Source organism: Anas platyrhynchos, chromosome 4 (assembly GCF_047663525.1).
Source record: "Anas platyrhynchos isolate ZD024472 breed Pekin duck chromosome 4, IASCAAS_PekinDuck_T2T, whole genome shotgun sequence".
Classification (NCBI taxonomy): domain Eukaryota; kingdom Metazoa; phylum Chordata; class Aves; order Anseriformes; family Anatidae; genus Anas; species Anas platyrhynchos.
In genome coordinates this window covers 37,157,392-37,184,178 of record NC_092590.1, presented here as the reverse complement: position 1 = coordinate 37,184,178, position 26,787 = coordinate 37,157,392, and the positions used below count along the sequence as shown (strand labels likewise).

At 41.5% G+C, this 26,787-nt stretch overlaps 1 protein-coding gene across 6 annotated transcripts in view; it reads right to left on the bottom strand.

Annotated features, from left to right (window-relative positions):
• NR3C2 (nuclear receptor subfamily 3 group C member 2) overlaps positions 1-26,787 on the bottom strand; it is a 202,529-nt gene that overhangs the window by 13,009 nt on the left and 162,733 nt on the right. For all 6 annotated transcript variants that reach the window (XM_072037403.1, XM_072037404.1, XM_027456675.3 and 3 more), the window contains 3 exons: positions 21,069-21,407; positions 20,496-20,640; positions 4,073-4,203 (listed from right to left, as the gene is read on the bottom strand). In XM_072037403.1, coding sequence (XP_071893504.1) covers positions 4,073-4,203; positions 20,496-20,640; positions 21,069-21,407 — 615 coding nt within the window. The remainder of the gene's footprint in view (positions 1-4,072; positions 4,204-20,495; positions 20,641-21,068; positions 21,408-26,787) is intronic.

Below are 26,787 nucleotides of genomic sequence, written 5' to 3'. Positions count from 1 at the left end.
TAAAAAGTTACACTAGTTAATGTATGAAAGAATTAAACCTTGAAGTAACGTCCATAATTTTACAGACATTGGTATGGAATCAACAACATCATACAGATTTTCAAGTGATTCAGGCATCCTCTGCAGATCTGTGGTTGCAGACTGCTTAGCTGAGGCACAGGACAGCGTCTTAGAAATATGACACATGCTGTCCTCATGCTCAAACTGCTTTTAATACAACCCAACCACACACACATACAACAACATAAAAACCCCAGATGGATCGAGAATACTTTTTTAGAATTTGAAGATGTGATTTATCATTCTTGAATGATTTCCCACACTTATGGGAGGAGGGGAAGAATTACAGCTGTTACGTGTGGAAATGCTAGAACAAGTGACATCAAGTACCATCTAAAATTTCTTTGAGCGTTAGTAAGCGTCTGCATCACACCTAGAACAAACGGAGTCATTATTCTGCGTGAAACAGAAGACTATTTTCCAAACAGGCATCCTGACCCAGGGATTTACCAGACACACGTTTGCAGCCTTTAACACAAGCATTTCTGGTGTCCTATCAAAGCGTGCATCTGCAAAAGGAATCATTTCACAAATGGACTAAAAACTGAGTTTTGATACTTTCTACTACAGCTGATTTCAGCAATGCTAATTACAAAAGCAAATACATGGTTTCTTTACAGATTGCAAATATTCTTGCACTCCAGTGGGTTCTGCAAAAAAAAAAAAAAAGACGAATAGCTTAAAGGATCAGGTCTCTAGGAAACTCCTGAAGAGGTTATTAACAACATTACACAAAATGTTCTGAAATTTTAATACCTGTATTGGTTGAGTATTGCTTAACCATCAAATATTTTTATATTCTGTCTCTCTCAATTCTAGTCCAAGGAAGGAAAATAAAATACTACACTGTACAGAGTGAGCTTATTTTCTAAGCGAGCTGTAAAGGTATGTCAGAGTAAACTGAATGGGAAGTTACTTATTAAAAAAGGAAAGGAAAAAGGGGTGATCTTCCAATTTAGCTTACTCTGACTTAACATCTTGACAGAAATTGTTTTGATCGTCCATTCCTTTCTCTTTGAAATCCTGTAGACTGCCTTCTATCTCACTGTAATGACATAATAAGCATGTAACAACCACCCAAATTGCTCACGCAGAGAGGCTTTAAGAAAAAGCACTGGTTGTCTTGTGTCACCAGTATCTACCAGAGCAATTTAGCAATGGGAAACAAGGAGGAGCTCTACCACCACGTGAGCAGCAAGGACTTGCGACCACCAAGTGCTCGACAGGGGCACAAGGAGGAATCTTTAGAAAAAGCCTAGGAGGTAACAGCTCCAGCCTGCCCACCACTTGGTAAACACTGCCTTTGCTCTTTTCTATTTAAATTTTAAATTTGAGATGCCAAATATCTCAGTTGCTCGGCTGACAGAAAAAAGAAACTGTCTGAAACAGATGTGCCAATTCAGTTAAAGCCAAATGAATATAGAGACATCAATCAAAATGAGTAAAGCCCTTGGAGCATACCGTGGCCCTTACACAAAATGCAGGGCTTTACAGTTCCTATAACACAATTCTGTATTCCTAAATGCTGCTTAAGACAGCTACAGCCACTCTTTGTCTACTACTATGCATCTTACTGCTCTGTCTGAAAATTATTATACCGTCACCCCAGCCAGATTATTAAGACAGAAAGAAAGACCACAAATAAAGAGAACTCAAGCAAAACATGAAATTCTGGAGGTTTGCCCAGTGTTTCTGATTTTACTTATTAAATGCAGCAATGCTTTTGGCAAGTTCCCAAAATCTATGGTCTGTGGAAAGCAAGAAAACAATTGAGTTGTAATGTGTGGTTTCTTCCACATGTAAATGGAGTGAAACTTCCTTGATGTGGTCATCATGAAAGTTTCAAAATAACTTGTACTCTGCTCATCACATGGTTCAATAAAAAATGAAAACGAACCTGGTGTTTTCTGTCGTAACGTTGTATCAAGGTGCAATCGTTAGAAACTAGGTTTGCTGCTCCTCATGTGGCACTTTCTGGGTTTTATCACTGCCTTCATTTCTGTTTTGTTCTCCCCCCTTTCTCTCCCTCAACATAACTATCCTGATTCTTGCCAAACACATTATTTTTAGAAGGTCTTCTAGTGACCAGCGTGTGCGTTTCAAAGGGAACCAGCTAGACGAAGTTAATTGGCAAGGCTGATTTCGCCTAGCAGAGTCATCACTTAACACTCTCAAGAGGGCAGAATAATAAATACCTATCTTAAAGAAATGATGCCACGTTTTTAGGATGCCTTTAGGCTCTCTTTCTAAATATTCTCACCCTTTAGGGCTGGTTAGAAAGTAGCGGGGCCACATCACCACTCTAGATGTGCTCTGAGAGCATTTTGGGAGCTACATCCCCCAAGCACTTCAAGTTAAGCACCACCAGCTGCTTCCTGAAAGACTGTCAGGTCCCGGAGGATCCGTGTCAGCAGGGGGACGTGGGGTCAGCCCTGCAGGGCTCCTGCCCAGTGCCGTCTCTCCCCTGCAGTCACTGCCCCACTCCGGGGAGCAGGAATGGCTTCAGTGGGAGGGATGGAGAGAGTGAGACAGCCGAGCCTGAGAAACTTACAGCCCCAGGAGGTTTCTGTTAGCAGATCCAAATCCCTTCCAGCCGGGATGGGAACTGTAGCTTCACCTCCTCCTTCAAAGGCAAGCACTTTAACCGCAGCGCTACTGGCAGGGTGGGACAGGCGAGGTCTGAGGGAGAGGAGAAAGTGCCCTGCCTGTCCCACCGCCTCGCCTGGAGGGGCTGCCCCTCGGCGGGGCTGGATGCCACAGACCCCTTCACAGGCACCTAACCCTGCCTGCAGCCAACATGCCCAGGCCACTGCTGGGGCTTCAGGACTCTCCTGGGTGTCTGCATCAGCCCGCTCTCGAGTCCTGTAGTGGGCACCCTCCAACATCACTGACACCTGTTGCCTGCCATTTGTTTCTTCTGCCAGCTTGCTGGGGCGGACAATGGGGTGACAACCCAGTGGGAGAAGACAACAGGATCTCAGAGGGCGTGCTGGCCTCCGCTCACCGCCAACTGGGAGCTGCTCTGCTCCGTGCAGCCACAGCCCGGGCAGCCCTTGGCCCTGCTGACGGCACCCTTGGGCTTGCTTCCCGCTGCTGATAGCTTGCAAGTGAAAGCAAGCGTAAGGGCAGCAGCCCCTTTGATCTCCTGCTCTTCCCCTCCCGGCTCAGGGCCACATCCAGCCTCATTCCTGCAGGGGAATTCCTGCCTGGTGAGCTCACCGAGGTGACATCAGGAACGCCTGAGTCAGGCTGATAGGTTATCTCCTGGTGATGGCACTGAGTGAATCCCACAAAAAAGGAACGTGATTATACGGACAGAAAATTTGTTTACACTAACTGGCTTTTTCATCAAGACCACTGGAAAAGTAACATACAAACTGCCTGTGTATGTCTACAAGTGTACTGGGACTGGGATTTTTTCAATATTTTTTAGCATGAGAAGATCAAATGATCTGCTAATTACTACACGGTGCTGTAATGAACACCGAGATGTAATTTCCTATCTTAAAAAACCTCAAAGCATGACACTCGAGAGAAAAATAAAGTGTGCACTGTCATTTATTAAACTTTCAGAGCACTGCAGAAGGGCTTACCGCTCTCAGTTCAGTGCATCTTTTGATCTTGAAGGTGCTGTTAAGTCACCCAAACCAGTGGCTTTGAGCGTTGAGTCAGGGTTTATCCCAAATCCCCACAGTGCAGGACAAGGCAGCAGCTGCATTTTCTTGGTATGCCTGGCTGAATCGAGCCGTTCCCACATAGAGAAGGGGGACAATGCCCCTTGTCCTGCCACTCCTGCCCTTCCTATCCACACGAGACGTTCAAAGCACAAGGACCCTTCCCATGCTAACGGAGAGCAAGATCTGCAGATAAGTCCTATGCCACATACATAAGGTGTTCCTGCAGTCCTTCTGGAAACAATTTGGCTCTTTTGTTACACCATTTAAAACCACTGCACCTCCTTGTGAGTTGGAATATTTTCAAGTACTCCCATGTAACTAGGAACCTAACTTACCTGTGCTCAGCAGCAGCAAAACTTTCATTATGGTGTACTCCTCAAAGCTGAGCTGCAAGCGAACGAACTGCAGGCTGATTTGGTGCATCCCCTGGCACAGCTCAAACATAGCAGACTGGCGCATCCGCTCCCTGCAGAGAAGAAAAAGATAAAATCCAGAGGATAAGCACGTGAGGACAAAAAGGGTACATGGCAGTTAGGAAAGTGAGACGCAACCTGGAAACCAAGCACTGGTCACGGAGGTCAGCAAGACAAACTGCGGCCACAAAGTTCAGGTCAGGTGAGGGAGCTGAGGACACAGCTGGAGGCTGCCAGCCCCGGGGAGCTGCCTGCTCCTGCACTGGCAGAAAATGCTGCCGTGCGTGGCTACGGTGTGCTGGAACTGCCAGCCTTTGCTCAGCTCTGCCCTGGCGCGTGGAGATGAGCCTGCTAGCAGGGTCAGAGCTGGTGCAACACAGGAACCTGTGCTCATTTTTGATGGAACACCTCGGATCTGTCCGCATATTGGTGAAAAAGGGCTGACAGCCCCAGCACCAGCCACCAGGATGCAGAAAACTGGGCTGAGAACCCATGGTAAAGGGCTCCACTGTCTGACTCCTGGTCCGCAAGCCAGCAGAGCCTGGCGATCCGGGTCGCCACCGTGCCAGCAAACAGCGCGACCCTCATCTGCCTGAACGACACAGTCCGGCAAAGATACAGCGGGCAGGTCTGGAAAATGGGGAAGTGTTTTAGCAAAAGCAAAGCACAACGCATGACTTCACGTTACTGCCTTCAAATCCACCAAAGAGGCTGAAGTCGAAAGCTATCAGGATGACCAGAGCATCAGCCAGTAGCACTCACACAATCCTTCCCAAGAAACCTCTGTCCGAAATCTTTGATTACTATTTTGCCCCAAAATACATGAGGTCTAGCTGCAAGGATGAACATGCAGGAACAAGGAGAAGTGATTTTCCAGCCACTATAGTTTTTGTTAATGCACTACACTGGGCCTCCTTGAGGGAATTATTAGACAAATTATTGCAATAGTCTCATATTCAAACACTGAAATGCAATAAGCGTTGTGTATGATTTTTCCAAAATAATCATCTGAGTATGAATGAAGAAGTACGTAATAAGATGATCTTGGCCATTAGCACAGGTTTTTACATGTCGCATTGTAAAATAATGAGGCTGCATGACTTGCATTCAGCTTACTTTTTTTTTTTCTTTCAATATTCTTTGATACATTTAGCTTCAGCTCCTAACTCTTCTCACAGACAGCTTCAGCCCAACCCATCCAGCACAAATTTCAGGCAGAATTTGTTACTTTTCAATATGCTATCCCAAACCACAAGAGTTAAAGCAAAGAGTCACTGAGAATTGCCAGTCTCATTCTGAAAGCAAGATATACATGTGGGTATTTAGATGAGGTGCTATAATTGCTCAGTGACCACTACTTTTTTTATTATTTTAATTGCTCAACAACAATTGTCTGTATTTCTGCAAACATTTTTTTTCACATAATTGAGGAACTGGATGAAGTTCAGCTAATTATTTTAACCAAGCAACTGGCTTTTCAAATACACAAATTGGCTGGTGAAAGAGAAGAATCATACTGTGTGCAAACAAAGACTTACGTAATCTTCCTGGTGTTTTATTTCACTACTGCCAGAGCAGATTTTATTTTCCTCCTCAATACTAATAAAACGGACTCCCCATTGTTATATGGGCTCTACACTTTTCCCTGCTCCACCCTCGTCTTGGGACTAAGAACTTCCAGCTTTTTTTTTTTTTTTTTTTTTTTTTTTTAATAGTAGTAGTAAATGCCATGTTTATTTATTTTTATTGTGCATCATGGACTGCAGGGAAGAAAACAAATAGAAGAAAATAGCCTTTGAATGCTGACTGAAATACCACTTGGCCCTCGGTTTCAGAAGAGCAGCATCCGCTGCTGGTTCCACTGAGGCACAAGGAGAAGAGCCCCCGCTGCTGCTGCAGAGGACTTACAGATGCCACTTGCACTCTGAACGCTGTTAACATGCAGTGAGACCCTGGAAGACCCCAGAGAGTGATCTGCTCCCCCTCTGCTCCCCCCTCTCTGCTCAAAACAAACAAATGCAGCTCTAGGATGCTGATAAGTGTGGCTCCTGACTGACCTCTCCCGCGAGGCTCCAAGGGATGCACAGTGAGGCCGAAAGGCAAACGCCAAAGGGACATCTGTATTTTATAAATAGGGATGAATTTACACCTCAGAAACCTAAGGACTAGCAGGATTCAAGACAATGCCCACCGTCACTTTCCTGGGCACAGAAGACAGCTTCTCCTGCCTCAGAACGCGAAGCAGCTCCCGCCACCCCTGCCTGCCTTTGACCTCCACAGACACGGGAAGCACCGGAGCTTTCAGCTGATACCACAAGCCACACAGCAAATAAAATGAAACATTTTCAGGTTTTGACTCAGGTTTCTCATGCTTTCACTAAACAGTGAGGCAAAACACCCTCATTGACAGCTAACCTAGAAGTCTCCTGACTCAAAACCTTTTTTTATTTTTTTACCCTGAACTTCATGTTTTGTGACATTTCACATTTGATCACTGATGTTTTTCTCTGTATTTGTTTTGCTTTTATGGGTGATGAGCACTTAAATAGAAGAATTCTGGTAAAAGTCAGTTTTTATGCATTTGGGTGCTTTTTTGTTTGTCTTTTAAATGTTTAGTCCTTTATCTACTTGCAAATATTGATCTCCCTAGTCTACCCTCAAGGAAGACCTGATGGTATTTTTTGTAGAGAGAGAAAATTATGCACAGAACTAGTTACTAAGCAGTTTATTTAGCATACATCAAAGCTGTAAAATTTCAAGTCAGTTTCCTTCCTGAAAATCAATTTAGTTGATTTATTACTTATTTACAAGTTATTACTAACTACAAATTATGTCAGTTTATGACTGTTTAACGTCAGATAAGCATTTTGGGGGATTTTACAGTATTTAACTTTGCATTAGATTTTAATCCACACAATGTAAAACAAGAGGGTATAGAGCTTTTGGAGAATTTGGATGCTAACATCAGATAACCCAATACCATGAGGCTAACAACAACATACAGCCCAGGAACAGCTCATATAGTAAGAGAGATGAAGCACACAGAAATCAGGGCACATCGACATAGCATGAGCAGAGTTATTTCTTCCTTACTGAAGGCTTTATCTAAGAATAAATACCACCAAGTCACCGCAAATGCCCTTACAGCTGTGGGGAGAACGTAAAGCAGAATCCTATATTGCCCTACTTCTAAAATAATATGTATTTATTTAGTTAAGGGAAAAACAAAACAAAACACAGATTTACCTCTGACACATCGTATTTGCTCACAGAAAATGGGGCACGTGAACATCTGGAATACAGGGGCATGTATCTTTATGGGGACATTCAAGGAGGTAAGCACATTTAAGTAATAAAAGGCGTGGAGCCAAAGCTCTGAATCCGCTGCGTGGATACTCATTCAGAAGTGGTGTCATTAGCTCAGTTTAGCTTAATCCTTCTTCATAATAATATGATTTAAACTTTACACCTGAAGTTAATCCATCTTAAGTTCCCCGAGTGTCTCCTTACAGGCTTAATGTAATGCCTGGATCACACCCTGCCTGACCTCTCCCGTGGCCTCAGCACTGGGGGCAGCGAGAGCGGCCGCACACAACCACAACAACTTCCCTCATCTACCGCCTTGCCCAAACTCAGTCTGCTTGTGCACAGCCTCCTTAGCCACGAATACCCTGTATTAACCGGTCATAAAATGGGTCACCACCTCCCCGCACTTTTACACAGGGGCAAGTGAACGGGTGAGCAGCTGACACAAACGGGACCAGTGCTCCAGACCATCTCAAGATGAGCCACCCGACTACAATGGAGACACTGGCCTTGAGCAGTCATGCTGGAAAGGAGGAGAAAATGATTTATTTAAGGCATCCTGCATACCAAACCAGCCATATATCTCATTAATGTCATTATGTGACCTTCACAGAAACCCAACAGCCACACCAAGACCTGTGCCACTACAGGCACACTGTACAGCTAGCACTTGTTACAAATAACTAACTTATAATTTATGAAGTCATCATAAAGATAAGTATTATAAATCTCATTGAAGAGGGAAACAGTAACTCTGCTGACTATATCCAAATAAAGGAACCCCCACATCCAGGAATATTCGCTCAAAAGCAAAACTCAGACCCAAAGCAAACCAAGGGAAATCATGTTTTATTTACTTTCTCACAGGCTCTATTCAAAACCACTGCACATCTTCACAGTCAGGGAAGCAAAGAAAGCTGTGGTGGGTATTTTGAAGATTCATCAGTACTCAAGTGGCATGCTGATAATGCTGAGAAAAACTGGGCAAAGACATCCCCCTTTCACAGCACCTCAAAGGAACAAACATGCAGGCTGAGCTAGTGCCTTCGCCTCTGCTGCTCTCAAAAGACTTAGGAAGAGACCTAGTAACGCTTGTAGCAAAAGCCTGATGTCAAAGATCACTTTGTGCTTCCTGATTTTACATTTTTTCCCCTGTAGGAACCGTTTCCAATTTTATAATCAAGAGCCTTTCCTTTACTAGACTTAAATGTACTCATTTGAAACTTGTCCATCATCTAAAATAGTTTCAGGAAAATCCAGACAGCACATTATACTGCAACAAAAGCAAGCAAACAAACAAGCAAAAGAAACCCAAGAAGAAAACCTGCCAAAGGCCTGAAGGTCAAAACAAGTTTGGAAACATCAGAAAGCAAGGTATGCTTTCCACCATGCCAGACGGGGTCAGTTTGAACTTGGCAGAGAGAGGAGTGAAACATCATCAGACACCCTCCTGGCAAGGCAGGCACTCTGCAGATAAATGGGAAAAAGACCAGGGACATGGTCACACAGAGAGTCCCTTGTTCAGCTGCTCAAGCCACCTAATTAGAAAAGCCTTCGGACTAAATTATCTTACCTGCTTTTGGAGGAGTTCCCTTGTCTGGAAAATGTTTTGAGATTCTTGGGGTAAGAAAGACAGGAACATATTATTATAACAGCAACTTACTCTTTCCTGATGGACTATTTTACTTCAGCAACTCCATCATGAGAAACAGTGGAAACAGAATGACACTACCTAGCACAAAACGAACCAATTCTTCCATGCAAAGGGGCAATCACTGCACTGCCTTGTGTACGGTGACACTGGCAAGCACGCTGTGCATCATTCTGCTCAATGGACTATGCCCAGACACCTGTTTCCCGTCTTGAAGCCATTATAAATGCAACCAAAGTCAGCAGTGCTGGAGCAGCATCATTAAGTTATTGCACTGATCAAAATCCAAGCCAAAATACATGCAGAATTCAGACAAAATTCAATCATGACTTTTCATTCAGCACGTATTTCTTATTCAGCACTTTCTAGCCTTTGCTCACTCTGCAAGCCACAGCAGAAAGAGATGAAAACATTCCCTTCAACATCCTGCCTTCAACCCTTAGAGCTTTAGAGCCACCAGGAAGGAAATGATATGTTACCTTGCATTAACAGCAAAAGCAGGCAACCAATCCTCTTCAAATTGATGTTTTGTCATCAGTTTCAACTGCACAGAAATTTGGGTTGTGCCCATTTTTCCTTTAACTTGCCAGTGAGCCAACAGAAATAAAACATCCCAACTTAGGTACTGTCAATGGCCTCCTCCTCCAACCAAGAAAGCAGCCAAAGCTCTCCCCAGGCTGTAAAATTCAGCTCTTACCCTGCGGTTGGCTAAACTGACTATGGATAAATGTAGGCTGCAAGACCTGACACCAAATGTCATCTTGGCCCGTCCCGCTGCCCCAAATCCCTCTGCCATGCTCTACCTGAGGAGGAGCAATGCTGAACGCTGGTGGACAAGGAAGGTCACTTCACGTGAAGACAGCTCTACAGACATGGTCAGCCAGGAATACAAACTTGCCGGTTTTTACACTGAACTTAAAGGAGCCAGTTCTGAAAATCGAAGTTTTCTGCTGAGAAACTCCTGCTGGTGCTCCTGGAGAATATAACCCCAGGTAACCGATACGAAAGAGTCAGAGCTGCTTTAAAGGTTTAGCTAAGTGCTCCCCTGCTCTGTGCCTATCAGCCAAGGAGCTGGCAACAGCTTGGTGGGTAATTATTGCAAAGGAAGAGCTTCAGCTCCAATCAATAGCAGAAAACTTGTGTTAAAATCCAACTTAATAATCACCCAGTTATGTAACCCTACAATTCCAAACATATTAACAGCAAAAAAAAGCCTCAAGTATCAGCTGCAATTAACAGTTAATTATGCAGTTAATAGAACGCTGATACCAAATACTCTCTTTTGGTTTGCATTTGCCTTCTGAAAGAGGCAAATCACAGTTTAAATGAGAAAATACATAATTATGCCTTTACCGAAATGCCTTTTCAAAACCACATTCAATAATAAGCGATGATAACATACACATGACAATAAATACTTTTAAAGTTCATCAGAGAAAGTTATCGTTAGCTAGAAATGGTACCCACTGGTATCGTTTCATACATCCATTATGCAAGGGCTCATTGTCACTTGCAGCGGTTCGTCAGCATAAATACTGCTCTACTCCACATGCAGCAGCAGTTTTCTTCTTGTACCGACAATGCCTCAGAAATCAAGACTTCGCTCAAGCTGTCACGCAAAGCCTGGTGTTTTCCATAAGTCAGCCAAGGCATGCCTTCCTCTCATACCAGTTTGCAGAAACTACTTTCTAATTTGCCTTTTCATCTGGAAGATAAATATTTAACTCCACCAGGAGAGTGATGAAGAGAAGCACTATGAATATGAAAGGCGTTTAGAGATGCCACCAAACAACTCACCAACCTGCAGAAAGATTAAAGCGACATCACGTTCAAACAGAGACTTGAAAGGGACAAACCTCTTCTCTATCCTAACCCTGCGTGCCAAGGACCTTAAGGGAACTGAAAAGACACCCTCCCAAAAGCCCTGTGGATGTCCTGAAGTCATGCTGAGACAAGACAGAGAGCATAATTATGCCAACTTACATGTAAAATCACTGGGCAAGTCTTCATGCTAAAGTCATAAAAACGAATAACCAAACCCTTTCAAACACATCACAGGCTGGAAACCTGCCAGAGCATCCACGGGGCCAACAGATGATCAGATGAAAAAGAAGTGTCTGAGAAAGATCAGACCATAGCAGAAAAGTTAAGTAAGACCTTTGCGTCAGTATTCTCCACATGGGAGTCCAGGAAGGCTCCGCACCAGTCTCCCTTTTCAGCCAGCGAGTGTGAGAACGAGCTTCAGATCGAAGCATGAGCGGAACAAGGCTTAGAAAAAAAAAATACAGTAAAATGAATAGTAATAAATCACCAAGACAAGATGGCATCCATCCACAAGCTGTAAAGTAACTTAAATATGGAATTGCTGATCTCCTAACTGCGATGCACAGCTTATTGCTTAAATTGCCCTTATAAAAGGCGTACAAGGTGACAAATGTGACTGATGCCTTAAAATGGGCCTTGGAGTGCAGAGGGAGCACTCAAGAGACCCCAGGCTAAGAAGTGTCATTCCTGCATCCAGCAAAGCGACCGAAGGAGGGGCACTAGGAGGTAAATAAAAACACTGTAATGGAGGAAATTCAGAGCAGCTTTGGGGAAGGGAGGTCACGTCTCACTGATCTCTGCCAGCAGCACAAGGATGCTCTGGTTGATGCAGGCAACACCTGCTTGACGGGGATGCTTTGCACACGCCAGGTCTAGCTGCATCCCACGTCCGTATGGGGTGAGACCTGAGCAAACACCAGCCCTCTGCTCCTCCTCTTCTCTGCCCTGGTTTCCACACAGAGGAAACTGGGGCAGGCAGCTTGGGCACGGGCTGCAGTGCTGTCTGTCGGTGTGCCGGCACGGGTAACCACAGGTCTCAGCCCTCTGGCACACTGCGCTCGGCAGCAGGAGGTGAGTGGGGAGGCAGTCACAGCAGAGGTGGATTTTAAAGCTGTTAAAAAGATCTCCTGAAGGCTCTTAAAGAGAGCTTAGAGATAAGGGGCAGGGCTCCTCATGGATTATTAGCAGCTTAAAAATAGGAGGGAGAGGGTAATAATAAAAGGACATTTCTCACAGGTGATGGAGGCTACCAGGCAAGTCTCACCGAGCTCCGCACTGGGGCTCTGCTGAGAGCTGTACTCATACATCATCTGAAAAAAATCAGACCTGTGGAAGTGGCAGAGTTTGCTGATGACTCCAGACAATGCATTTGGGAGCTGCCTGTGACGAACTGCAGAAAAATCTTGCAAAACTGTGGCTGGCTGGCAACATGGAAGGTGAAAATCACTAATTGCAAGACAATGCAGACAGTATAATCTTCTCTCACTATACATAAAGAATAATTAACTCTAAATTAACAAACATCACACAATAAGGAGAGCCAGGTATAATTTGGAACAGGTTTTTTGGGTTTCTGTTCTTTGAAAATGCTTGCTCTGTGTTTATTAGGTGGTCAAAAAAAAAAAAAGAATAAAGAAAAGAAACAGCAAAGGGTGAGAGAAGAAGAATCAAAAGCGAGACAGAAATCAAAATCTCACCACTTCATAAATCCACTGCATTCTGAACACAGAGTGTTATTCTGGTCTGTTCCCAAAATTAATACAGCATAAGTACTGAGGAAGAAGATGAGGATGGCCAGGGGTAGCAAACTGATACACAAGAGGAGATTAAATTGACTAGCTGATTCTTCAGCTCGCAGAAGAACTAACAGGACTTGACAGAGATCTATAAACGATAAATAGCATACACAGGATGAAAAGGAATATATCCACTATTTCTACAAACACAAAAATGAAGTGGTACTGTGTTAAATTATCAGGTATCTGCTTTAGAAACATCTCCAACAAACAAATATGCATAATTAAATTGCAAAAGTGATTGCCACAGAACATTTTAGATGTCAGGATTATAAATGTATTCAAAAAGGTATGAGGCAAATTCACAGAAGAAAGATACAGAAGGCTTATTAAGCACAACTGTCCAAATGCAATCTCCCATTCAGAAAGTACCTGAATTGCTGACTGCTGAAACAGGCAAATGAAGAATTATCATTTTATCCTTGTCCTGATCTCGCATTTTCTTTGCAAATGGCTGTTTTTAGAGACTGAGAAACTGTGCTAGAAGGACCTTTCTTCTGACAGGTTTTTTAATTTTTAGAGATCTCCTTAAAACCACCTTATCTCCTATTTTCCATTATAATTTCACGGCTTTAACCAAAATCAGAAGCTTCTCATCCACTGATGTCTAAGCACTCTAAAATTTAATTGATTAGATAATGGCATTAAGGGCAAAGCTTTTACAAAGTTATACAATGAGGCTGCATTTAGTGTTCTACCCAACCATTGACCTGTTTACAAAGAAAAAGCAAAATGAGACTGAAAAAGCTAGCTGAAACGAAGTGAGACTTTTGAAAAAACTAGCTGAAGCATGTTACATCTATCAGGTACAGGTGTGGCTAGTTTTTCCAATTTCTGTCTGTCTGCACCATGTTAGGATGTGTACAGAACCAAATCTTCTAATATACATCACTGGTTGGAAACTGAGCTGGGCTTTACAAGAAAGTAAATAAAACTGACAATGTATATATAAAAAAATCACTGATAAAGATATCCACATCTCACTACACTGACAGTTTAGATTTTATAAACGCAGGACTCCTCTTCAAAATAATATTTAAAGCAAAAAACTTACAGGGAAGAGTATCAAGGAGTGCTTGCTGACCTTTTAACAAGATCAGCAATCACACACACTTTATCAGCAAAGAATGAACACTAACAACTCATATGAACAATCACTGCAGCAATACTAATTAAAAATGAGGGATTTGGAGACTGCTAGATTGAAAAGATGACAAAAATCTACCTAAATTTAGACAGGATTAACAAACCACAGAAGAGACCAAAACAAGTCCCATTACAGTTAACAGGCATCATCCTGCAAAATGGGTATGTGAAAAGGTCACCTTGTACACAATGAAAGTTACTGGCTTTATCAACACGCACAGAAGATCTAAAGAATCATCCTCCTAAAGGTATATAAGCTTAAAAAACTCTGTTGCTCTTAAATATTCAGCTTATTTTATTACATTGATTTTTCCTGGTGTTACTACAGAAATCAGAATACCTGAAAGACTTACAGGCTTTGGCACCAAAAGGTCACACAGAGGCAGCTGCCTCCTTGCACTTTGTTACACAACAGACCCTAATGGTCTCAGCTTCCACAAGTATATTATGCTAGGATATTAGGAATGTAATGAAAATGCAATGAACATGCTCTTTACTAATAAAATATGCATTATTAATAAATGCAGATTTTAAATAAAATCCTATCTATTCAGCCATGCAAGATCTTAACTCTTACTTTAATTTCATAACTTTCTTCAACATCACAAAATCCTCTGCCCATCCACATCCCAAGACAACGTCAGAACTGAATCTTCACAGAAATCCCCACATCCTGAAGCTGTTTTTCTGCCTCTCTCTACCTCATTTGCTATACATCAATGTTCTCATTTGAAAAATATATTCTCTATTTTTCCTCTATTGCTAGTATCAACCTCTCTCTGCTTCTAAATTTTTAAACTTCACAGTTGGAGGAATTACCAAAGGCATAGCATAAAAGATCCTTGAAAAAATACATTTTTAGAGAAAGTTAAATTTTGTGCTTTAAAGGAAGGATTTATACTGTTTTGTAATAACCTCTGTTAGTTTGTTAAACTGCATTACATACATAGAGCTGGGTTACATACATTATGTTATTTAAAGATATCTGAAGGAGATGTTTTGATTTTACAACGAAAATGCCTTTGATACCACACTACAACCTAGAAAAGAAGCCAGTAGCTCCACAATTGCCCAAAATGGCAATAATGAAAGGAATGACATCCACTTCATACTTCATAATCCATAACCTTAAGTTTTTCTTTATCAGTTAAAACCTCTTCTCCTCTTCAAGTTTTGTCTGTAGCATTCAATAAACTGCTGCCTCTACTTTAAACTTGTTTATTTTAAGGGATTCAACTGCATATGACACAATACAGTAATTTCAGAGATGAGGCTTGGGGAAAAGACACCGCTGATCTAAATGTTCATGGAAACTGTCCTCAGTTTTTAGACTTGGTTTTTCAAGTTCTCTTTAATGATTTGGGGTACTTCATGCAGTGCCCGGTACTATTTTTAATCAGGCAAGAACTCAAGTCCTTGAGAAATGTAAAAATCTGTAAAAATATTACGACAGTTAGAACAAAGTAAAATGGCTAGAAAATTCAAAACCTGTATGTGTATGCACCTATGACTTACTCTTGGTGCTGCAAATGACAAACCAAGAAAATCAAAGGAGTAAGAAAACACACAACATTAGTCATTCAGTGCATTTGCAAAATACTGTTGAAATATTGATGCCGTACTTTTCTTCAACATACAAAAATGTCTCATCATGATGTCTCAGTATTACTGAACCTTTTCACATTATTCCATATCATTGCCATTTTACAGCTAGCTAAGGCTGGAATGGTAAATATGACAATTTGAATAGATTTCTTAAAAATAGTAAAATATTTTGGAGCTTCAGTCCCTTCTTCAAGAGACCTCAAGAATTTACAAGTCAACAAAGAGACTATGTAAAATCTCAAACTGAAAGAATAAAGAATTGCAGCAGAACTTCAGCATCACGTTGCAGGTCTGGTTTCTTTACACCAGCAGAAACTAAGAAGCTGTAGTACAGCGTGCTAAAGAGGATGCATGGTCTGATCTTTAATATTCATCAGCAATGCCATCAGCAAGGATTTTTGCCCTGTGCAGACACAAAATGCCAACATTCCCACCCTTAAGAAAAGAGGTGGATAAGCTTGCTGTGAGCGATGCAGTTTCTGGCCTCTGGGACATGTTGGGAGCGTAAGCTGTGAAACCAAAGGCAGCTCCCATCCCAGCACTGCCAATGGTTTTCCACATTATGGGAGGGAGGATCCTCACCACACCATGTCTCAGCTCCTACTGGGCTTCTGCTGTCACTGCTTCACCTGTCAGTGCTATTTTTCCTCACTGAGGCTCTGAAAGGTTAGCCGATGCCTTAACTTAATGTATGGGTGAAGAGAAACTGCCCAAAACCATCACAGAAATGGCCACAAAAAGGAGCATCCCTTGCTTTTCTCTGGGATTTAGGCATCTGACTTCTTCAGTGCAAACTCCTGCTACGTAAAGGTTCAGCTCATCAGATTTCTTCTAGGACCTACACTGTTGTGCCATCTCTTTTCCAAAATGTTGTGGACTTCTCCTGCAAAAGGAAGCAGCCAGAGAAACGCTCTTCTAACTATTAGTTCAGTGATTAATTTATTCAGTAAGGGAGAGTCCAAGGGAATTTGAAACCTACTTTTCCACCTTCTATGATCATGTCTTAAAAATCATGTTTTAGGCTGTTCCCCATAGGAACTGTTCATTTTAGTGTTAAAAAAACATTGTGCTACATCTCTTGCTTTGTTCTTGCACCCGTTTCAAGTAGAACTCTTTCAGTTTCCTGCTTTCAGTTGTGTATAATTTTACAAATTTAATGTTCTGGACTGAAATTGTTCATGCATATGCCTGCCTCAGGTTGAATTAGATTAGAAAACTTCAGCTAAAAGTCTTTGTTTAAGTCTTGAGAGAATTTTTTCCCCTTAGAGTTAAATAAACACTAGTAATTTATTTATTTATTTGTTTGGTGGGATTTCTGTTACTTCGCAGTAGGAACCTGAAATGTCTCATAACTTAGGGTCTTGGATTGGGAAGTCTTTTACCATGTCTTAAGAAAATCTTCCCAATTAATATCTCTCTGAATCCCTAGATCACTTTCAACTGCAACAAGTGAAGCAAAAACCCAAATCTCTCACTACATAATCCTCTATCATCCCTACAACCCATTCAACCCAATCAATATGAAAGGAAGAAGTCACATGGGAAAAATAAGGGATAACAACTTAAAGGTTTGGTTATGGATACAGTTTTTAAAGCACAGACCCAAAGGGCTCAAATTACAATTTCATACAGACTATCTTAATTTTAGGATTTTGCAACTTCTAGGATTTAAGTTTGCAACCTTAAGAACGTAATGGCAGCATCCTTTAAGTGTTATTACATATGAAACATTCATCCTATAAGAGTGTTTACCTGTAACAGGAATTATGTGGTGTCACGTATACAACAGAGCTTTACAGATTTACATGGCTGTAGCTTACTCAAGCTATAACTACAGCATACTAGCTTTGATTACAACCATGTTATGAAAGCAATGGATTAAAAAACCACATATGGTGAGGTGACTTACATACACACAACATAAAATGCATTGGTTTATTGTATTTTATTGTATACCCCCCTTCAGCCTGTTTTTTGGCATTTCTGCAACCAGCTGAATGGTTGAGTGGTTGCGTGGCCATTTTCTTACCCCTCAGTTCACATCTTGGCGTTTGCTTAAACCCAATTACAGCAATGGAACATATGCATGATCCACGAAGGCAAACAGTACACTTAATTAGATATATAACCTGACCAAACGAAGGTGGTCAAATATTTCCAGCCTTGCATGCGCCTAACAGGAAGTCAAGCTGTGTATTTATTGGGGAGGCATTTTGCTCTGCATTTACGCAATCAGAGGTGCCTTTAACTGCTATTAGCAGCAGAGATTCTCATTTGTTACTTGTCTTGTTTACAGGCCTTCAGAACAAGAAAGAAAACAATATAATGTATCATGGCCTTCCAGAAACCTTATGGCTTCCTTTTATTCACAGTAGTTAAGAGTAAACGGAAAATTCATTTAATGCAAAACAAAGCAACATAATTCTGCTAATGCCAACCTCTACTTTCACTCTTTCTTAACTGTTCATTGAAGAAAAATGCTGAACCCCTCTGGGTAGCATACTGGCAAGGGACCCTCCTAATTACTTCTTGCCCAGGGACGGGAAATGACCTCTCCAGACACAATATGAAGAAATAACAAGAAAATCTTGGCCTAGTGTTAGTAGAAACACAATTCTCTCAAGCCAGCAGAAGGAAAAGTCATTTTCAAGCATCTCCCTTTCATTCTGCATCAACTAATAGAAGTCCTAAAATGCCAGTGGGGATAAAATACTCAAAAAGTTACATCAAGTGAATCTTAGGGAGGTCTGATAAACCCTGTGGCACAGAAGTAAAGGCCTGCGTAGGACAAGCCGTCAGCAATTCCAGAGCAAAGCTTCGAACCAGTATATTTTCACAAATGGGAATAGATATAAAATGAAGCAGTAAGGTTAAACCCTATTACAGACAGACAAGGTAAATGCAGTGAAAAAAATGAGGTAACCTACTTCCTGAAGTAGTGATATTGAAGATGAAATAAAACGAAATGAAACATGGGCACTGAAAAATCACTTGTACAAGAATTGCACTGGAATTGTCATTGACTACTTATGCTTTTTGCCCTGCTTGTTTGAAAAACTGTTCTTAGACTTGCTCATGTTTTACCAAGTTTGCTAGATTCAATCTTGTTTTGCTCACCTGAGCACCTGAGAGATTAACCTGTCAAAATGACCCTGAATTCCACACAGGAATATTTAAATACACATTTTAATACTGCATGACACTTTTGTTCTCAATCTTCAATCTTTCAAAACTGTTTATTAGGTTTTGTGCTTACCTGAATGTTTTCTATACTGAACTGTATTGGTTGACATGTATAATTCCAGTAATTCTCCTCTGATCTTATGTCAAAACTGGGAAAAAGTTGCTTTTATTAAACTTAGAATCACAAAATAACTTATGTTGGAATGCGTCTCTGGAGTTCTCAAGTCAACCCCCTGCTCGCAGCAGGGCTAATGCCTGGAGCAATGCTGCAGGCTTGCTGCTCAGAGCTTTGCCCAGTCAAAGTTTAGAGATCACCAAAGATGGAGACCCCGGAGTCGCTGTGGGCACGTGCTCAGCTACCTCACCGTTTCATTATGAAATTTCGTTCTTGCAGTCTTTTACTGACTAGATCCTAATCTCAGCGTCAGTATAATTCTGCAGGCACCTACTTCAAGTCTTGCAAAACAAAACTCACAATTGGTCTCAAATTCTGGAAGCTGCTTCTAGCTGCAGTATCAAGACTACTAGCTTATTTCCAATACACTTATTTCCAAGTGGGATTGACTTCCCTGTCCAATAAATTTTGACACCCTCCCCCCCAACTGATTTCATCAGAAAAGAGGGAAAGCTACTTCTGTGTTCAAACTTTTAGGTCTGCATTTTCACAGAAGAATTGAACTCTTTCAATTCTTCAGTTTCACAGTTTGAGTTAGCTTTAGATACAGATACTTTTTTTTCTGTGGTAATTCTTTAATGTCCCAGGTCATAGTGGAAATGCTTTCAACAAGGAGAATGGTCTAGCAATATATTTTCAACCACATGCAGTGAACTGCCATTTCCTTGGGAGGAGGGGGAGGGGGAAAGCAAACAACAAAAAATGAACAAACAAAAAACCCACTCACAAACAATCTTCCTGCTTTGGGACCACATCTTATATGTATTAATTATTTAAGAATTCTTATATGAAAGAAAAAATGTTAAAGATGGACAGAGACAAAGCATCTTCTCCAAGAAATAAACACTTAAAAATGCTTCAGGAGATTGAGTAGTAAGTTATTTTTTTATTCATTCTTGTTTTGTTTTTTCCTTCAAGAGCATCCATATCCTATTGATTGTGTCTCATTTTTACCTCTAGGAAAAATACCTTCTGGGATGAGCACATGACTTGACTGCAGTTTGACTGCCTGTGTATTCATTTACGTTATGACTTTACCGTCTTGGAATAAACACTAGGCGAATGGAACAGAAATTAAATTATACTCATCAAAGGCAAAGCACTAAAACACAAACTTGAAATATGAAGGAACACACATACTCAGAAGGAATGGTTCCTTGGTTGATCCTTCTTTTTCTCTGAATGTATCATAAAAGAAGTTATGTTTCATTACTGAAAAAACATTTTGGCTTCTTTCATGATTGCAAAGAAGGGTAATTAAGACTGTCAAGAAAACTCATTGAACAGCTGTATATTCTAACAAAAGCACTATTATATGACTGCTCTGAAAAAAACTGGCAATTTAAACATTCACATTTCCTTGAAGCTAGATATTTTTCCAAGCTCCAGTAGATACCAGAAAATGTTTTTTCTATAAATCTTGGTAGTGTATCAGTCATATTTGAAGGCAGCAAGTTGTTCCCAGTTTGTGAATGCATCCCTATACTTAAGAAGAGGATGGTGGTAATACAGCTTTGCTAATTGAAAACTGAGTCACTGAAAAATCTTTTTAGCTACTTCTTAAACTGGGATTAGCTGAAATTTTCTTAGACTGAAAACCAAATAAAGAAGAGTAATCCTTCAAGTTTACATTGAAAAGGACCATTAAGAAATACTTACTCATCAAAGATCAGGTCTGGAGCAAAGTAGAGGAACTGGCTGTTTGTATGTTTATATGATCTCCAACTCAAGGCAAACGATGACAGACACATCCACGAATACTGAATTAAAGTAATTTGGTCCTCGAGAGGCAAGTTTCTAAATCCTAGAGATCAAACCAGAAAATACCCATGAACTATGTTGTGCTTTATAAGGGTTGGTGAAACCAGCACTGAAAATACATCACTTGGTGTTTTTCTAGTATTGAAGTCAAGAACAAGAGCAACACTCCTACAAAGTACATTTCTGAAGAAAAAAAAAATGTTATTTTTTATTTCAGTGACAAAACATGCTTTCTTCTTAAGAGGCTATTATTCGGAATGAAAGCTTCTAAAATATCAATCACAAACACATGAAACAAACATTATATAAATTAAAAAAAAAAACCACAAAACAAAACACAACAATCTCTTAGATGTTCATGTCATTCCCCACCATGAGGGCTTTCAACTCAGCCCACAGACTAAAGATGCAACTTGTTCATTAATCTGGAAAACTTAATAGAAATTTCAACCAAATACCTCATGGTCCTACCTGGAAGTATCTTTGCCCACTTTACCACCTGAATCATCTGCTTGCCAGCCAGGCGGTTTAAGGTGGAAAGCAGGTACTCTGCTGTGTCTGGTTTTGAACTGTCGTATCCTGCATACACAATCTCCGGTTCAATGCTTTCAAGGATCTTAACAGGAGAGGGAGTAAGTGCTGGTGAGATAGCAGACATGTGGGGGACAAGTGCTGTGTTTACAGAGGGCTCAGTTACTGGAGCGATGTACGTCGTCCCTTCCTCAGGGCTTTGGGGTGGTGGCTGCTGCCGCTGCTGTGGCTGTTCCTCGTGCATCCCTTTCAATTTCCCCAGCTTTTTGGACTTTCGGGCTGTGAAGACAAGCAGCACAAAAAACAAGTTAGCGTAGAAACTGTGAAAAGCCAGCATAAGCCTGGCTTGACAGGCAATCAAAGCAGAAGCAGCATCTCAAAAGTTTGCAAGTGAAATGTGCACAGAAATCATCAGGACCTTAGGAAATACCTCAGTGCCCACAGCATTGTTACACTGGAAAAAGGAACAGAAGAAACATTTAAATTCTTTTTTGTTGTTGTTGCTTTAGTGTGCATCTACAAGTGTCAGTGTCCAGTAACCTGCATTTCTGTCTCTACACAGATAGGCAGAAAACATCCCAGTTATTGCAGTAGGTGCCGATTAAACATTCCAGAAGTTTATTTATACTATACCTTAGATGAATCACTTATCACCTGCAGGTTTGCAGTTCATGTTCTGCATTGCATTTGCTAATCAAAAGAAACCTCCCTGTCAATGCCTAAAATTAGCAGACCTGGAGCTCTCCTAAGCTTTTGAGTCCTTGTACACACCCTGGCTGCGCCTCAACTCGAAATGCAGTCAATCCATTTTGAACAACCTAATCTAGTCAAATCCCTTTGGCTTCGCTGCTTTGATACTTTCTTAAGATCCTCGTCCTCTCTCTTGGCTAGTTCTGAAACAATGCTACAAATATGTACACCCAGTTAGACAAAAAACACGGAGCCTCATGGAACACTTCTCTCTCATTGCTATCAACATTTCTCTTAATGCTTAGCCTTCCTCTTTTTTTTTTTTAATTTATTTTTTCCCCTTTAAAACGATCCCTCCATACTTTTCTTTGCTAAGTATTCTTGGAAGACAACAACGCTAGCGTGCTTCCACTCCTAGCAGAGATGCTGGCCAAACCCTGCGGGTTGCCTTCCCAACATTGCCACATGAAGCATGGGTATCTAAGTAGGCAGAAAGTCCTGCTCCCAACCCAGCAAAATTATCCTACAGTGTGAGGAAAGATCAGGAAATAAAAGAATAAAAGTAAGACAATTAAGTAAAAAATAAAAAGAGGGGTGGGGGAGGGGCAGTCCATCACCCACTTCCTTCCAATAGCTCATTGACTGTTCTTAATTTTTTGAAGTCTGAGCAGTATTTCCCACTGATTTCCATAGACAGTTAAAATATTTATTCCTTTTATGCTCTGAACATATTTTAGGTTAAACTTTGGTCCAGATAAAAATATATTTCTGCACAATGTTTCTCTCCTGCTCAGTGTACAACATATCCAGAAGAGGCAGTGCAGGCTTGCTTTACCCTTTTGCTCCTTCAGTATCGTGGTTTGTACCTGCAATCAGTGTCAACCCCAGAGGCTAAGCTTGCCTTAGCTGCATTACGTGACACTGGAACAAGCTCCCTTTTTGACTTTGTCTAGTTTTCCATGCCCAGAGCTCACACCTGGAGAAACAGGAATTGTCAGCAGGGATATAGGCTGAGGAAGGAGAGAATCTCCCAACAGGGGTGCTCCTTTTATCTCTGCTCCCAGCACCAACCAGGAGGAGACAGACGGTGCCCTGCCCAGCAGCACAGCTTGGAGTCTTAGGGCAGGCAGGATCACTGTGATCCCGGGATTTGCCTCAAAATCAGCACAGGTAGTACACATCAGTTCCACATTAAACACAGTGCAATGCAGAGACAAAATAACAGCCTCGCATTTAAAACCCTGTGCAAGGTATCAGTTAACTGAAAGCCTTCCTTGTACGTTCAGATGGACTGAACATGGAGCAACGACAAGGAAATGTTAAGTAAAATAATCTTAAAAGTCAACAAATAATGAATTAAATATAAATGATTGCAGCTCTTTCGGAGTAAGTGCTCTCAAATACATTCTTTCTTATCTATTTGTACGCAGCTAAAACTCTTGTCTGGACTCTTAAACCCTTCTGTCTTAACTATTACAACATCCCTTTTGCTGGCATCAGTAAATACAAGTTTATCTTGGTCCTTCTTAAGGACCCATCTCAGTCCATCCCTTGTCCCAAGTCCATCTTCTCAAATCTTTTTCCCTTCCATCATCAATTCCTAACGCCTCTTCCCTTCAATATAGCTCCTTTACTGCAGTCTCAGGATCCTTTCTGAGCAGCCTCCACCTCGCCTCACCTCTCTGCTCCATTATTGAGATGTTTACTTCCACCCCAGCTCAGCGCCCCGTGCTGCTCCCTCCTGGTAAGTGTTCAAAGCAAGCACTCCCTGCTGCTTCTCACAGTGCCCCAGATTCCCCACAGAACTACCTCTGTACCCTTTTACTAACTCTTCAAAACCCAGAATTTAAGAAAAACCTCCCGAGTGGCAGCACTGCTGTTGTCCTGGAACTACTGCTGGTGCCGGGGGCCATTAGTGCTTGACTGTTTCCTTGAAACTGGGGCTGCCTGCCCAGAGCCACCGGCAGTGCCTGAGCTCGTTGTGCTGCGAGGCAGGATACAGACGCCCAGCGCTCAGGACAATGCACACCCAAGCGCAACAATAGCCTGTTGTTTCCAACACTTCCTTACCGGCACGGTACCTTGAACTCTGAGGAGCTGGCTCATCCCAAGATCCAAAAGAAAAGCTTGTTTGTTAGGGAAAACCCAAGAGACTGCTATATAAAAGCGTTCCCACTCATACGCAGGAGCTTGAGGGTGCCCTGTCCAACAGGTGCTCTCTGACTGTCACCGTCAAAACATGAACACAATCCTTTGCTACCGCAGGAGGTACTGAATCCAGCAGGAAGTGCAAAATCTGAACATCAGTTTGGTGTCATTTCCATCATACAATGAGGGAAGGTTTCTCCTGGCTGATTTCAGCATCAACACAGCCAGGAGATCTGCAGAGATCATCAGAGATCTTCGTGTAACTTTCATAACTTCTCCTTCAGAGAGCTGCACACCATTTCATTAACTCGTCTGCAGCATGTATTTCTGTTTTCAATAATTTCTTAATTTAGCTATGCCTGCAAATATCCAGACCAACTGGTGTGGGTTGAATTTTTTAATAAAAGGATTAGATACGCAAATAAAAATGTGCTAGCGCTAATAAATTTTAATTTAAAATTCTGTTGTTCCACTATGCACATATACTTTACAAAAACTTCCTAATTATCTGAAGTATTAGCGTGGATTACATAGAGAAACACCGGAGTTACTATCATTGAAGGTTATAAGGAAGAGGTGAGACAAATGTTTGTCAGGAGAGGTTTCACTAAAACTGCTTCTGTCTCAAGAGACAGGACAGACGAGAAGACCCTTCAGCCTCCCTTCCAATCCTATTTCTTACTTTTCTATTACTAAGCTCTTAAAAAAGCTCATTCAAACAATGAAACACGACTGAAGGATTTTTCATCCTCTGGTGCATCAAGTTACGTGGATGCTGACATCCATTCTTCAAGATGTAATTTCCGTTCTTACTACCCAAAAAGCCATTTTACAAAGCTGCAGCTGATCAGACATTTTGTTAAAAAGGCTTTTTCCTCACTCTGCAAAATAAAACGGGGGGAGTTACAGACAGGCGATGCAGACAACCATGTTAAATTTAATTCTGAAAAGTAAGTGAAAATGCTGTTGTTCCCCATTTGGTGCAGTTGCACCTACAGGATGACGTACTGGTGAAATCACTGTGAGCGTTAAATATAGTTCACATTTATCTTAGAAAGGCAAAGCTGAACTTCCACATTTTTCAAAAAATAAAAATAAAAAAAATCCCCAAAGCTAAGCAACGATGGCCAAGTTCAGCAGAACACTTGACGATGAGTTACCAGAGTTATTGGCCACTGAAAAGAGAGTTTAAAAATAAGCCCGAAGGAGTGAATAGAGATTAATGTTTGCTGTTGTTATTCATTAAGTTTTATCAGGCACTGTGTTTTTTTCTGTTATCAAAACAGGACTAAAAATAAAGAACTTTACATATCTTTCATGTTTGCAGAGGCAAAAAAAATGCATCCTCACTCTAACTATACCAGAATAAGAAATGCATTGGCTTACCAACTCCATCAAGTATCTAGAAACACAGATAACTGATTACATATTTATTAAAACAGAATTTTCTATGTTCTATTCTCTACGTTTTTCATTAGAAGAAAAAAAGAAATAGCATTCTTCCATGTATAATACTGGCATAAAAATGTGTTTTAGTTTCATTTTCTTCCATTATAATGCCTTTAAAATGAAGCTGAGAAAAACATTACTGTTTGACAGTCATGTTTACAGTGAAGAAAACTGTATTTTTCATTTGGCTTCACGCCAGCGCTCTAGCTCAACTGGTTTGGTAACTCCCACAGAAACCAACAAGTAAAGATTAAATACAAGCGCAGAGAAGTACGCACTCGGAGCTTGCCTCATGAAAGTGTTTTTCACATTTGCTTTCTAATTGGAATACCAACTAGAAAACCGACAAAGCCACCACTGAATCAGCGGGGAAAAGCCACGCTCATCAGGACTTTTGAGCGGAGATGTCTGAGAAGTTGCAGGGTTTCCGTGCATAACAGGGATGGGGCATTCACACTGCAGAGAGGAAGCCTGTCAAGTATTTGGGGTTGGGATAAGACCTGCTCTGGGATGGCAGTGCTGCCCGTGACTTCTTGCCCCTTTTGTCCAGCATTACTGCAGCCATGATATCGTAACCCCTGTGTTTTTAAGTAATCTGAGCTGGAGTAACTACTGAAGAAAACTAAACAATAGTGAAAGACTCACTGCAGGTATACCCGAGGCTAACTCCTTAAATATCCGACACATTTTTTGTTAAGTATTTTAGGAGGTCTTGCATATTACACTAAAAACAAATACTGAAGTAAGGTGAAGCACCTGAAAGGTCACAAAGTTGCACTTTGAACAGGCATGTCCAACACACCTTCCCTGTTAATCCAACAGTAAATTGTAGTATAACAGAGAAATAAATAAATGAGCAACAGGTCGGACTGAAAATAACACTCTCTGTTCCCCTGGAAGGAATAGGCAAACGTTTACCTGGATTTCATGAGTGGGCCTCTGCCTAACTTTGCCCAAGTCCAAAGGAAAGCCTTCAAATTCTGCCAAGCCACCTGTTGCTCCACGTGCTCGGAAACCTCAGGGAGAGCACACCTCACCTCCAGCATCGGGGTTCTTCATCCTCAGCATCGGTCCCACCTGCTTCCAGAGGGCCAGTGGGGCTCCCGCAGAGGCACTGAGGAAGCCAGACGCTGCACAAACATCGCTGTGACACAGTCTTAAGCACTGGTAAGACTGTAAGGTGGATGGATATCTTACTGCTGTCTCAGACTCACAATCCAGCAAAAAGACTGGGTGTAATCATTTGAAAACAGCTATTGTCAGGGGACAGGGGTGGATTCAGATTTGGACAGCTAGCTCCTGAGCATTGACCCTTCATTTGCTAGACTGCTGTCAGAAAGTCAAACCCAGAAGTCCTATGGTTTTATGATTG